The sequence below is a fragment of the Nothoprocta perdicaria genome, unplaced genomic scaffold, assembly GCF_003342845.1.
Source record: "Nothoprocta perdicaria isolate Ctin4 unplaced genomic scaffold, notPer1 scaffold_101, whole genome shotgun sequence".
In the NCBI taxonomy this organism is placed as follows: domain Eukaryota; kingdom Metazoa; phylum Chordata; class Aves; order Tinamiformes; family Tinamidae; genus Nothoprocta; species Nothoprocta perdicaria.
The window spans coordinates 400,227-414,548 of NW_020454106.1; the positions used below are offsets into that span (position 1 = coordinate 400,227).

At 41.4% G+C, this 14,322-nt stretch overlaps 1 protein-coding gene across 1 annotated transcript in view; it reads right to left on the bottom strand.

The window, feature by feature from the left end:
• PKHD1 (PKHD1, fibrocystin/polyductin) overlaps nt 1–14,322 on the bottom strand; it is a 234,406-nt gene that overhangs the window by 104,782 nt on the left and 115,302 nt on the right. Inside the window, exons 47-48 of the mRNA XM_026040938.1 lie at nt 6,198–6,375; nt 5,555–5,750 (exon numbers count right to left, since the gene is read on the bottom strand). Of these exons, the coding sequence (XP_025896723.1) occupies nt 5,555–5,750; nt 6,198–6,375 (374 nt within the window). The remainder of the gene's footprint in view (nt 1–5,554; nt 5,751–6,197; nt 6,376–14,322) is intronic.

Here is a 14,322-nt window from a genome sequence, read left to right on the forward strand (position 1 = left end):
AAGCCTTGAAAATAATCAAGACAACAACAACATAGTTCTCTTGGTTGTTTCGTATAGCTACTGAGCATGTTATCACTGTTTTTTGTACAAGACAGGAAAAGACAGGCCATACAGATGAAGGAAGTCATTAGTAAACATTAAATTAAGGTGACTCTTTACAAAATGTAGTTATAAGGCTCCAGGGTTTAGCTGTATAAAACCTTTATAAGGTTCATCAATTTCTTTTGCATTATTACAGCTCTTCCTGGATGCTTGGGCTGTGAATCATAAATATAGGCCTGCTTGACTAWATTCCCGGTAACTTTCTTCTGGTTTAAGGCTCCTTGAGTGAACACGAAGGAGGAGCAACCTAGTCTTTTATCAGCTTTGCAGTGACAGGAACTTTTGCCTCTGGATATTAGGAAAGGCTGAAACTAGGATAAATGGCTACAATAGCCCGTCTTACAAATAACAACCTACCCTGTGCTATTTAACATCAATTGGGTTAACATATATCACAAGGAATCAAAACTTTTAGACAACACAATCAACAACACAGCAAGTTACATTTCTGGAAATTGAGATACCTGGACGAGGCTATTTGGCCATCCTCTGACAGGGACTTTTACAGAATGTACCCAGGAATATAGTTTGTGGGGATGTTGCAGTGAGGAGCAGAGGTTTGAACTAATGGAGGCTGGTTCTTGCTTACAGTATATTAACATTGGGAATGAGAGGTGTGAAGAGACAAAATTCCTCCTGCAGACATGATATAGAGCAAAGACCATCTCTGAAAGGATTACTGAGGTATTTCATTATCTTATTTCTATAATTTCTTCATTTTCTGGCCTATCTGCTGACATGCCAGAAGGACAGCTATTCATCTTCCAGATGAAGGTAGATTTTTCTCTTTGTGTCAGTTATTAAGGACATCTATTTCCTAAAAACCAAGGTGAACGCATGCATCTCATCACATAGAAATGGCTGAGCAACCCACGCCTGGTCCAAGAACCTCCCAAAATAGCTGGCATAGTATGAATTTTAAGTAACTAGAAGAAAAGATTCATGCCTGTAGAATCAGTCYCCTCACAGAGATTAACTCTATTCTCCAGATCCCTTTCACCTATGATTCCCTTTATCCCTGATCGATAAGGATGACAGAAAAAATCTTCTGTTTATTTATTTTCTATATTTCAATATTAGAAACAAACTTTCTTAAGGGCTTTCTTTTTTTCTGTTCACAGCAAATACAGAACCCACCAAGTAGGTGGGATGTGAAAATGGAAGTGAGATCATTCGTTTGGAATTTTATAAAGACAATAAGTGTAATCAAATTATTTTTTTCTGAAGAACTATGGAAACTGCAGACCAGCTTCTGACACAGCAGTAATTCAAGGTTAGGCCCCGGGCCTTCTTAACAACTCACATATGAGTAACCTGAGCAAAATCTGCAGAATGACTTGTCTCCTTAAAAGTTATATCCACCAAAAAATGCATTTGGGGTAAATGAAAAGTTTGATAATGYTTTCAGCAATGTTTTCAATAATGTTGTGACATGCACTTCCACTTAAGAAAAAGGTGGAGGAGAACTCAAGATAGAGCAAGACAACACTTTTTCGTACCAAAAGAAAATGGTTCAAACATTTCAAAAGTTAATGGAAAAGAAACAGAATTTCTCTGTTTTTTTTTTTTATCCAGTTCCAGTGTTGCCCAGAGACCTTAACCAGGGAGCAGTACCATGCTGTGGTACCATATGCTCATATTTGTAACAGACTTAAAAAGCTCAGAGTGTTATTATTGTGATTCACACAAGATACTTCTAAAAACATCCCCGTTGTCCCAGTGTGAAATTTCTTTTTGCCTTCTTTTTACAGTAAGATCKTTTGACTCACCGTGGTCATGTCTCATGAAGACCACTCTCTTGATAGATGGTTGAGCCATAACAAAGCGGTACATGCATTTCAGGGCCCATCAAAAACCATTATGGAATGCTTCCCTTAGGACATGGGCTTCCCCCCAGATAAAATCAGGATGGTGCTACTAAGACTTAATAATGTAAGAGAGAGGTCACAGACATGGAAATTAATTGAGTCTGCAGGTTCCCTCAGCACAAGATGCTCCAAGCTTCCTCATCTCCCTTTCACACAGCATTTGCATTAAAAGGATGCTGTCTCTTCTTGATACCAATTTTTCTGCATGGCCTAAAAATGATGTTTTCAAAGGGATCCAGTTAACAGGATTGGTCTGAGTAGCCAGCAGAAAGCACCTTGGTTAACAGGATGATTGAACAACCCTGAGTCTCAGGTTCCCCATCCATTACAGYCCATTACAGTCCATTACAATTACTGCCCCACATCCAGAGCCCCATGCAAGGTCTGACCTACAGAAGCGCAGGCCCACAAAAGATCAGGGCAACGCAATTCCTTCAACTCCCCCCTACAGTTTGTTTGCTTGCCTTTTGCATCAAGCACACATTTCTTCTCTCCCAGAAGAGGCCCATGTGTGTGATTCTGGGCCATTTCCCTGCCTGACCTGAGGATGGGCACACACCAAATGCTTGCGACGGACCCAAATCACGGTCCCAGGCMTCTCCGTTCAGCTGCCTGTTTCATTTCCATAACAATATCCTTCCCAGCATCCRTGCCTTCTCCCCCATGCGGTCCCGAGCAAAAGGCTGTGTGAATTGAGGAGYCTGCTCCTAAATAGGCCAGCATCTGATAACGCATTTACCGGTGTTAATTTTGCATTTAACGCACCCCTGCCACTTCCCAGCAGCGTGTGCCCCACGGCCTCCCCCGGCGGCGCACAAAGGCGGCGGGTCAGAAGTAAGTTGACCCGGGGAAGAACGTGCGATTATGGCGAGCGGCGGCGCGCGGGCAGCTGCGGAAACCCCGCCGGCAGTGGCGAGGCACTGCCCAGAAGTCAGGGCAATACGGACAATGCGCCCGGCGCGCTCCCCTCGGCGCCGCCACGTTTTCCTCGTGGCAAGAGCGACAGCCCCGCGGCGGCAGCTGCAGCCGCCACGGTCCCTCACCGGCCGCCCCCTACAAGCAGCCATTGTGCGCCCGCCGATGGGGGATTACGTGCCCCTCTCCGGCGCCGTGTGGGCCCAGCTGCCCGAGCGCTGAGACACGAGCGAGCACCGGGATGCGCGTCTGCGAGGCRGGACCCCGGCATGCCAGACCCTTTATATAAGTCAACCGGGAACAAATGCTGCTTTATCAGCTCCTCAACCCCCCCCGCGCCATCTCCCTTTGAAGTGGCGGCTGCTCGTGGGCCCTCGCAGCTTTTCCTCCTCAGCCCAAGCAAACATCCTCCTTTTGATATGCTACATGCTCATTATCTCTGCCCCATTTAATGATTTTTGATTGAAGGGTGGCGGGCGCAGTTGCCGAGAGGGTAGTTGAAGTGGCTCCACGCGGGCAGGCCTATAAGAAAGGCTTTCCTTGTGCCGCAGCCTAAATTTGGAATTTCTTAACAGTGTGTTCTTGTTCTTCGCAGCAGATAAGGGGCTGAGCGTGAAATTCTTAATTAAGCAGTAAATAGAGAGTGGGGTGTCAGCAGATGCAGCCTGTAGCCATGGAGACCAAGTCACATGAACGGGAGAGCGGGGACGAAGCGCCAAGCCTGGGGCTCGGCCATGACTGACAGCTGAAGAATCCGACAAAGCTTGTAAACGGGATTAATTAGTTGACTAATTATTTCATAGAGTTAAATGTAACTAAAAAATAAAAACAGCTTGTGGAGTCGGGCTGCCGAGCACTCCGAAGGCGAAGCCCTCAAAGCGACGTCCTCTCCGAGTGGCTTGCGTGGCCTGCTCCTGGGTTTTGGGGGCCAGAAGGGACCGTGGTGACAGCTTCTGCTGGCCTCCTGCAGAGSGTGAACCTCACCCCATAATTTCCCTAACAGAACTAAGTAATATTTATCTAAAAAAAGCACTCAGACTTCACCTAGGGACCCTGAGTGATGGAAAGTCCACCACATGCCATGACAGTTCTCCTTAATGGCTAATTATCCTCACCCCACACAGCAGATTGGGGTAGAGATTAAATCATGTATTGTGGCCAGGAAGCCGTTCACGTTATTTTGGACTTTCACCTTCCCAACAGCAGGCAGTGATATTAACCGTAACCCGTAGATACTAGGTACCCAACACTGAATTATTGATCGTGCTGCTATAAAAGTCCTTGCTGAAAATGTTCACAGCATGAACTATACATGCTAGATGTTTTCATAAATTTCCCCTCATGTACTCTGTGTGATTGTTTCTCTCTGTATTAACATGAGAAACAACCACTAGCTCTTCAAGTAATAAAACCAAAAGGAAAAGAAGGCAAAAGAAGGGCAAGAAGGTATAAAATTTCTGTAAGAGCAACACATGCTGACTGTATTGCTTTGACTCARTCTTTCCAGATCATCATCTCCACTTTTTTTAAACAGCAGCAACAAGTCAAGAAAGAGGGTCATTTTCCAAACTTCTCTATGCTTCCTTATGTATGAAAATGCAATTCAGTAAGTTGAAACTGAGCAATAATTAGCAACCATAACAACTCAGTTATAAAACYGAAATAACATATATATGTTCTTTTTCATTAGATGTCAGCATGATCTTGCTCCAGCTATGTCTGTATTTGTGGACTAAACATGGCCAGGTCTCAGTATTGGCTCTCAACCATCTCTGTGGTTACGTTAGTGGTTTGGTTCTTGGCATTTCTTCGGCTTGGACCAATGCACCCAGATGATAAGCCTTATAGATTGGGACTTCTCACAGGAGAGGAATCATTCCTAATTAGAAGTTGGGTTAAATCCAGCCCATTTTGAGAGATTTAAGCATAAGTAGTGAAAAAATAGCTGGTCCTGGGACCAAATGTGGATGTAGCCAATGTGTGCAGCTAGAACTACATTACTATATTAAGGAATGATGTTCCCTATTTCTCCTCATATGCATACTGAATAATTTTCATTGCTCTAAACCTTAGCCTCATCAATTGCTTGTCTTCACTCCAATCCTCTCTTCCTCCCCACTAGCCTGATCTTGTTCCAGTTGCACCTCCCTAAATAGATCCTACACAAGAAGACTGTGCTCCATGACGTGGTGTACGAAGCCAGCATACTGAAAGACCTATGAAACATTTGGAGGTTTATAATCACAGAATGAATCCTTATTCAGTAATCCTATTGCCTTCAGTAGGTTCAGCCTATATAAGTTTCACATGCATTACTGATCATGCATGTGATTAGGGACTGGCTGACACTGGAGATCATTAATGGAATTTAATGTATTTTCCTCTCCAAAAAACAACAATTCAAATCCAGCCAATGCCACATCATCCACTGTGTATGACACATTGCTCTTGTTGATAGATTAAGCATCAGATAGATCAGCTAGAGATGGACCTGGTGCACATTTTCCTATTTGAGTAGTTTTACTAAAAGACTACTCACTTCCTGAAACACTTTTGAAAGATGTCCTTGTATTAAAAGCTTTATAAAATTTGAGGGCTTTGGTTAAAATGGCTTGAGCTCTGTCACAGCTCTTGAAAAAAAAAGCAGACATTACATCCCTTGTACTTACCTAAATAAGTTAACTTCCTCAATCTGGTATTGAGATACCAGTCACAGCTCTGATGATGACCATAGGAAGGGAGCGATTGGAGAGGCCGTCCAGTCCTTATCCCACAGGATACCATGACCTCAGTATAGGTAGAAAGATTCTTGTGTTCCACCAGAAGGTAATTCCCCGTCATGAAGTTGCTGAATGTCGCTGAATACTGGAGCAGAGGGAAGCAAAATGAACATACATGCGTCTGTGACTAGAGCTCCACACTGCAGTGGAGTGCAGTATAACAGAAAGGATGAGGATGGTGATGCTCCTCACTTTTAACATATTCTTCTGTAAAATGGTGATTGGAAACAAGGAAGAGAATACAGGAAATTAGCAGGAGATGATGGTAAATGCAGACAAAGCGATCTCTTCTAGCTACCTTAAAATGTTCAGTGGAATAATGTCCTCTGAAAAGCATGTTTCGGTATGTCTTAAGAGAGCATAAATTTGGTTCTGATTGCTAAGCACCAAAGTGAACTTTCATTTGCAATGACCAAAGTTGTCTTCTCACTGCAAGTTACTTCTGAGAGTCTTCTTCAGCACCCCCCGCCCCCGAAAGATGAAGGCATCTCTTTCAAGTACAATTTACAAATTAAAAAAATACATATGTTACCTGAAGCTTCTTGCTGACCAAAGGATTTTCAAATGTCAGAGTGTAAGTCTCTTTATCCAAGAGAAGAACCACCCAGCCATATAGGTTTGATAAAGTATCAGGGACGTAATTGACTGTGGTGGTCTTATTCCTACTGTCAGCCACAGTTAAATTATAAGGCATGTCTGGAGCCTCTTTTCTGGAGGAAAAAAAAACATAATCACTTTTTTTTTCACTGAAATCCATCATTTTTAACCTTTACATTTCTATTTTTATTTGAATTACACTAGTATATGCAGGCTGTCTCTCAGAATATGACTTCATTTGTGTAGTTATTCAAAATACAGTAAGAAAAAAATCTCTGTGTGAAAAGACATAAAAAGGGAGACACAGAGGCAAAGGGTGGAGGAGTAAAGGCACAGACAAGAGAAAGTGTGCTTGGCTGGAAGAGGAAAAGTACATGGAGAAAAGGATAAAGCTGGAATGCAGGAACCTTTCTGGTGTTCAGATTTTAAACATTCATTCTCTTTTCAGTGTCTGAGTGATGATAGCCACCTGACTTGATTTTTCTTTCACAACCTGCTTCTTGAAAACAAAGTTTTCACTTCCAGTCCTCAGGATATTGCATTCCCACAACAGTTCTTCAAATTTATGGAAAGCAAACCAATCCAGCAAGTCTTATTCTGTAACTGAATCAGGCCAATCCCATGAAATGTCAAGAGAGAATTCCATTTAACATCTTTGAGGCTGGAAGTGCTAAAATATTATTTCACTAAAATTTCTATTTTGCATTAAGACCTGTGTGGTAATGGAAGGACATAGGAAGAAAAAAGTTGCAGAAGCCTGCATTCATCTCTCTCAACTCTAAGCACTGAACTCAGGTTATACTCTTTCCCTTTAGAGTCAGCAAGGGACATCAGGCTCCTCCAGAGGATGGGTCAGGTATTAGATGGTCTGAGATATCCTCTGGAGCTGCTGTTTTTCCATGATCCAAATGAATTTGAGTTTTGAGACTTCCCTATTAGGAATCTCTCTTCAGTACCAAAAATTAGGAAGAGTAAATCCTGTCCTAGGAACATCCTCCATGCTCCTTTATCACATACACACACACACACACGCACATGCATGGACTGCTTACATTTGTCTGATAATCTGGGACATGTTTTTCATGGAGCTCTTCTTTATAGCACTATGAGAGATATTATTCCTCACTTGCAAAAGGATTGACCAAGAGTCATAGATACCACAGAAGATGCAGAAGGAGATCTGATGGAAGCATCTGAATATTACCATCCCACAAAGGCTCCCATCTCACATCCCTAATCCTTATCAGCAGCAGCTATGCTTATTAAAAAATTGGGGTGGCAACTGCATAAATGCATTCCTCACATCACATACAGGGAATAGCTAGGAATATATGTCTCAGGAACGTGGGTCTCTTTCTCAGACAAGGAAAAGACTAGCTAGCTGGCCTAGGTACCCTAGTACCATGATTCTGCCTTAAAAATCAATGCATCACATTTATACATGAATAAAGTACTGCTAGAGGTTGAAGGCAAGTTGGCCATTTCACCTTTAGTCCACTTAGCTACTTCTGGCATTTGAGTTGACACTGATCTTAAAAAATAATCTCTCTTTTTAACATTTCTGAAATGATATTTCTAAATACCAGAATATTATCCCCCAGCTAGATATCTCATGGTGCTCCAGCATGGTTTTCTTTCAAGAGGCACAACTCTGAAACTCACTGCATCTAGAAAGTTCTCTTTTTGTGTCTGCAATTTTTGGCTGTTTTTCCTCTTACTGCTTAGGAGAGGATATAAAATTCTCCCCAGCCATCCTAGGGGAAGATTGCCTGTACATTTTATTTCCCTTTTTTAAATCAGTTCTTTTTTTTTTTTTTTTTTTTTTTTTTTTTTTTTTTTTTTGCTATTCTAGTGGCTGTCTCTTCAGCGGAGGATGCTCACAGTACCCAGAAACATTCAGCAGAGAAACAGCAATGGGAAACAGGGGAAGTGTGAATCAGCAAAGAATCACTCAACCAGAAGATATTGGCAGACCAATGAAACTGATTGGAAGGAGTTTATAAGGCTTAAACTGCTTTCGTACTACTAATAAACCTCCTCTTACAGGCATTAGCTGGACCAGGGTATTAGGCTGCTAATTAAGCAAGTAAATGACAACAAACAGATTATTGCCACAATTATTGGCATCTGCACAGGTATTTGGGAAAACATTTCTAGCAATAGTAGTGCATCTTATATGAGATTAAATGCTTCTATATATCAGAAATATTTTTGTGAGTTGCAAAGGCATACAATGACATAACAAGTGACACAGACTCATGCCCAGTCTCTGTGCAATACGAATCCTTGCATTTTTACTGCATTCTTAGTCTCTGGAAAACTCTGATGAGATTGCTTGGATCACTTTTCCCAGGGACTTCTCCCAGTACTCCTGAGAAATTATAAAGGCAGAGAAGAAAACCTTCAAAGGGCAATCTCACAGTGTTGGGCAACATGCTGTAGGTGACCCTGCTTATGAAGGAGGGTAAACTAGATGATCTCTAGAGGTTCCTTCCAACTTCAGCCATTCCAYGATTCTTTAAATCCTGCTTGGATTCAAGGGGGGATACAAATAGCCTGGTTAGTTATAGGTAAGTGGCAATTCCACACTAACCATGTTAACCCCCTGGCAGTGAATGAAGTGATCAACTCTGACTCTGGTAGATACTAGTCTTAATGTGGGATTATAAAGGGACCTCAAATTACTATCTTAAACTGGACCGCTAGTTTCTAGATGGCTAAAGCTAGGTGAAATACATCTCTACCAATATGCCTACCCATTACAGGTAAGTTCTCTGTCTAAAGAGGAAGTTAGGCTAGGGTTTTCATTAATTCARACACTGCCAACTTTGATTTCATTTTGTGGAGGAAGGCTTTGCATAGTTTCTTAGTAGGATACTCTGGCTTCCCTGGCCTACATTTGGAAGTCAGTTCATGTCCCGGGAAGGAAAGGGAGGAGAAGAGGAAGTTTGCCTGACTTCTTATGGCCTTAAATCTCCCCAAATGATGTTGGGGTGTCCTCAGCCTGGTATACCGTTTCCCTGACTTTCACATRCCTTGCTTGAGGTATAACCATAACCATACACACTCTGCTCCTCATATAGTGCCAGCACACAGAAGTAAGTATTTTAGGACCCTAAAAAACTTTGTAGATCTGTGCAAAAGTAAAATTCTGCAAGATAACAGTGAACTCAGACTACATTGCCCTTGAAAGGATGTCAGCACGCTTCTTTTTTTTTTTTTCACCCATATGCCAAAAAGACACCAAAATGGAAGTACTCTGCTAATGGAATTACCAGCCACAATTAGCACCATTTCCATTTGCCCTAAATAGCCAGCGATTTCACTGTGCCCTAAATAGCCACCAATCTACCTCTCTTTAATGTTAATGAAGCAGAGTAGCGCTCACACACACCAGTATTTCTAATTCAGAGGATCCAAGGGAGCCTGCACGCATCATTAATGTGGAGAGCTTCATTATCAAAGGAAAGAGCCTTCCCCTGAACTTCCCTTGGCTTTATTTGAAAGAAACTAGGAGGCAATGGTCTTAATGCAAAATTAACCCTCGCTTTAAACTGCTGGAAGCCCTTACAAAGTGTAAGGAAGAAAAATGGATGACTCATTGAAAAGGCTGTATTTTTATATTGAAGCAGGTTTCAATTAAGGAGCAATTTGCTTTAGAAATATGGCAGGATTACTAGATAGGACTTTACAGTCTGAGTAACAATTTACCAATTGTGATCGCATAAACTGTTATGTAATTTAGCTCAAGTGCATTGTGCAGAACTGCTCAACATCGATGGCCCACAGAGGATTTGTTAAACCAATCAACAACATCAAGTAGAACAAATATTAACTCTCCTGTTTATGTTTGCCGTTAGCTTACTTATCCTAAGGGTCCATATCTCTGTGTATGAAGACAGACATTGTGCTTCACTCTAAATGCTTTCTGTTTGATACATTTGTGTAATAATCCATTATGATTATCCCTCTCCTAAAACAGGAAATGATATAACATCTAACTTCAAATGGGACAGCAAGTGTTTATACCAACAGTTCAATTTATTGTTGGACAAATGGAGACTAATTCCAAATTATGACCATAACAAATACTTTACAGGTTTGATGCTAGGCCCAAGAACAGTTCATTTTTTTTTTAATTGCCAAGAACCAGAATTTTCAGCCGTTTATAGTAAATGCATGTGTCTGTGTTGAGAGATGAAGGACAGCATTTATAACTGCCTTGTGTCATGAACATTAACCATCAGTGAATTTTTGCAGGGTGTCTTCTTAAAAATAACTAGATTTTTATCCCTGGGTACTTGGTAGCCATGATGGCATGGGCCTTCCAAATGTGAAGTAAAAGAAGAATTGAGATGATATCCCAAAAGGAGAGATAGTTGTGACTGACAAGCCAAGATGACTTCTTTTAAAAGTTGAGTTTATCACCAATAGCTGCCTGCCTCATCCCTCTTTCTCAATCACTTGCTCATCTCCTGTGATTTACAGGCAGATATTCTAAGGAAAATCAAAATCAGATGCAAACTTTGAACTAGAAACTGCTCAAAGTGACTGGTAAACAACCAGTTCAGACATCTCTGCAGCGTAAGCGCAGCAAAGACCTGCAGATGACAACTTTTCATCCCACCTGTCCCACATCAGGCAGAGCCCTGAGAGGTTCAGCACGAATTTGAAAACTTTAAGAGTCCTCTAAAAACTGACCACTTAGGACTCATAACCCACTAGTTATGGTAATATGTCCCAAGTGGCAGGTCTCAGACCTATCCATCCCATAACAAATATCCAAAAGGCTTGTCAGCCTTTTCCTTACAAACAATRAAAGTGTTGAGTTCTCAGTGCATCCTTAATACTAAATATGCTTCCCAAGCACATCCTAGCCAGTGGTCCATCTGCAGGGCAGCCTTGAGGACACATCTCCTCCTGCATATTCATAATCCTGAATACCATAATGCAAGATCTGCATCTGCTGCCAGTACTGCAGGTGGCAGGAATAAAGGTCCTGCACTGGGAACCAACTTTTTCTTGGCAGCTTTGGCTGGATAAGGCAAATGTTAGAAATACAACACACTGAAAGACCTSAAGTTCCTCTGCTGTGTTGCTTAACTAGCAGCCAACAGTCAACGACTGAGTATTTGCCTTTCCTATCACGTCACAGGCTGTCCTGTGAGGCCAAGTGAGCATACAAGCCACCCGTGCACGAACACAGCCCTGTATGCAGGGAGGATGCAGGACCAGAGAGCAACGGAGCATGYACACGCTGAGTGAAAAAGGGTGTTTGTGAGGGTGTCTCACAGCAGGTGGGTGTTCATCTGAAGGCACCACAGCAAGCAAATATCAAAGGAAAAGCAGAACTAGAGTAACCATTTGAACTCTCTTCAAGACTCAAAGACGCAGAGGCAGGGGGTATGCCATTCTTTTCACACTAACCCATCAAGGGCGGCTGGGTTTGCAGCAACTGAATGCACGCACTACGGGAGAGGATATTAGACCAGATTTAAGAGTTAAGGCTATAAAGAAGAAAGTTAATCTTTTCCTCCACAGCAAGCTAGGAAAAGAGAGGCCATAAAAGGCTTGAACTACAAGACTGGTGCTGAGCAAGAAGTCCCATGTTTCCCCAGTGGGAAGGGGGAAGCGAGGGAAAGGGAACAAGAGGCGATGTTCCTTGCGGTGCCKTGGTCTCCGAGTGTTTGGAATTGCCTTCGCCGCAAGGTGCTGCCTGTCCAACGATTATTCTAACACTCTCTACTTGTAAAAATTATGCATAATGTGAGGAAACTTTTAAAGTCACTTAATCATGTTATGACAATCTTTTTAATGAAAATTTGTTTTAATATTAATAGAGACTCATATTTTCATGATAATATGGGTACCGGTGGCATTTGGAGCAGCAGTATCTAGCCTGCAGCCACGCTGCTCTGTGCCGTGGCATAAGCTGTTCTTCACAGTACTCAATAACTTTCCCACATATAAATTTATAAAGACTTTTATAAGCTTCAATTACATTTTTAAAAGACATAAAAACCCTCTTCAAAGGGTGCTTAGGTGTCACATTAGTTTAACTTTCAACTGGACTTGATGAGGAAGGATTTTTTTTTTATAGCAATGCAAGCTTAGAAATAGATCTTCATTGCTCTGGAACTTGTTGGGTAACAGTTCAGGAAAGTGAGTCAAGAAATACTTCATATATCTGTTTTTCTCTAACAGAGAAACAAAAAAAAAGCAAATATAAATATACGTTTTTTGAAAAAATAAAATAAAATCAACCAATAGACTACATCTATGCTGGTAAATGAAACAGTACCAAGATAAAGACTTAGGCACTATATTTTAATTATCAAATTATTAGAATTTAATGTTTTGATCCTGGATGTACTTTTGACTTGTGCCAGCCAGTCCTTTCCCAGACAATTACCATGTGGGSGAACATTTCAGAAAGGGAGTGCAGATGAAACTTCCTTGTTATTTTGAAGCTTAGAACATTAATACTTTGGTCATGCCAAACCTTGCTGGTTGCCCTCATGGCTGGAGAATCACCAGTGCAATATAGGTAGCCACAGAGTGATAAACCTTTCTCCTTGTCTGCAAGTAAATATTGTTTGCTTGTGTCTTTGTCTACCCTCCTTGTTCTGCTCTCAAAACCCACTAGCTGCATCTATCTTCAAGATTTTTGGAACTAGAGTCAATCCCTAAAACTCAAGCTCTGAAATATCGTGGAAACATAAAAACACCATTTCAAGGTATTTTGCCAAGTGGCACACAGAATGATGTGCTACTACAGACCAAAAGATAGATACAGAACATGGGAAATGATAGTGGTTTATTGCTACTGCCTGAAACTTCCTCTCTGCCCAGTGTGACCTCCTGCCAGAGTGAGAATGGWCTTGTAAGGATCATCAGGATCAGTAGGTGTGGGAACAGTGTCTAAAGCTTGAGGGCTGTTTGCTCATGATTTTAGCAATTCCCTGTTTTCTGGATTACAGGGACATGATGAACCMTCAGGCTTTCTGGAAAGTAGAATTAGGAACAAGCAAGTTGCAGATATGACAAGTCAGGTACTTCAAGGTCTGGTTGGGCAGCTCAAAATGCTTTCTTCCAGATACATTCTTAAATCTGTGCCCTTAACAGTCTGAACAGATCCAATCACACTACTTTCATCTTTCTACTGAGATTAGAGGAGTGCAAGAAACTGCTCTGTTAGCAAATTCTTCCTATCACCCAGAATAACTTTCTTTTTCTTTCTGTTCAATTTCCRACAGTTTTTCCTAACMTTTGTTGTTGTTGKTGTTGTTGTTGTTGCTGTATTAATCCTAARTTATTCCTTTTCTATACTGAACATTCTTCATATAYATGTAGACAATATATCTAGACAAAATTGACCCATTTGTCCTCTTTCTTCACCCGCATGCTCTGGTCATACTGTAGGTATCGTATTATGGACTTGCATCCTTCATTCCTTTTAGCTCCTTCCGTTCCCTGACCAGTTACTCTACCAGCTGCATCTAAGAGAGTTGTCTCTATGACTGAAGCCTCTCTGAGCCACCACGTTGCCTGCTCTGTTGTCTGCTGATAGTATTCCAGCTTAAAAGTCTACTATATTCACAATTTGTCTTCCTCCCAGAACCCTATCTACTGAGTCAGAATGCTTCCTTAACTCTTAATCTATTGCAGACTTCTACTTTAGTTAGGAGAAACAATAATCACATGCTAAGCCTGCAGGTAACTGATAGTTTTACATTTTTCCCCGTTTAATGGAGATGTGACTTTTTTTTTTTCTCCTCTCCATTTGGGAGGGAAACTTTTCTTCCTTTCTCTAAAACGTAAATTATAAGACAGCTATGAATTATTCACAACTATCTGACAGAGCACTTCAGTATTGCTGCCTATGTACTACTAACCTGAAACAGCAGAAATAGTTCAGATTTGTACTTTAAAAAGACAGTGAAATGTTGAGCAGGGCACTGGGAAGAAAGGAAAGGAAAGGAAAGGAAAGGAAAGGAAAGGAAAGGAAAGGAAAGGAAAGGAAAGGAAAGGAAAGGAAAGGAAAGGAAAGGAAAGGAAAG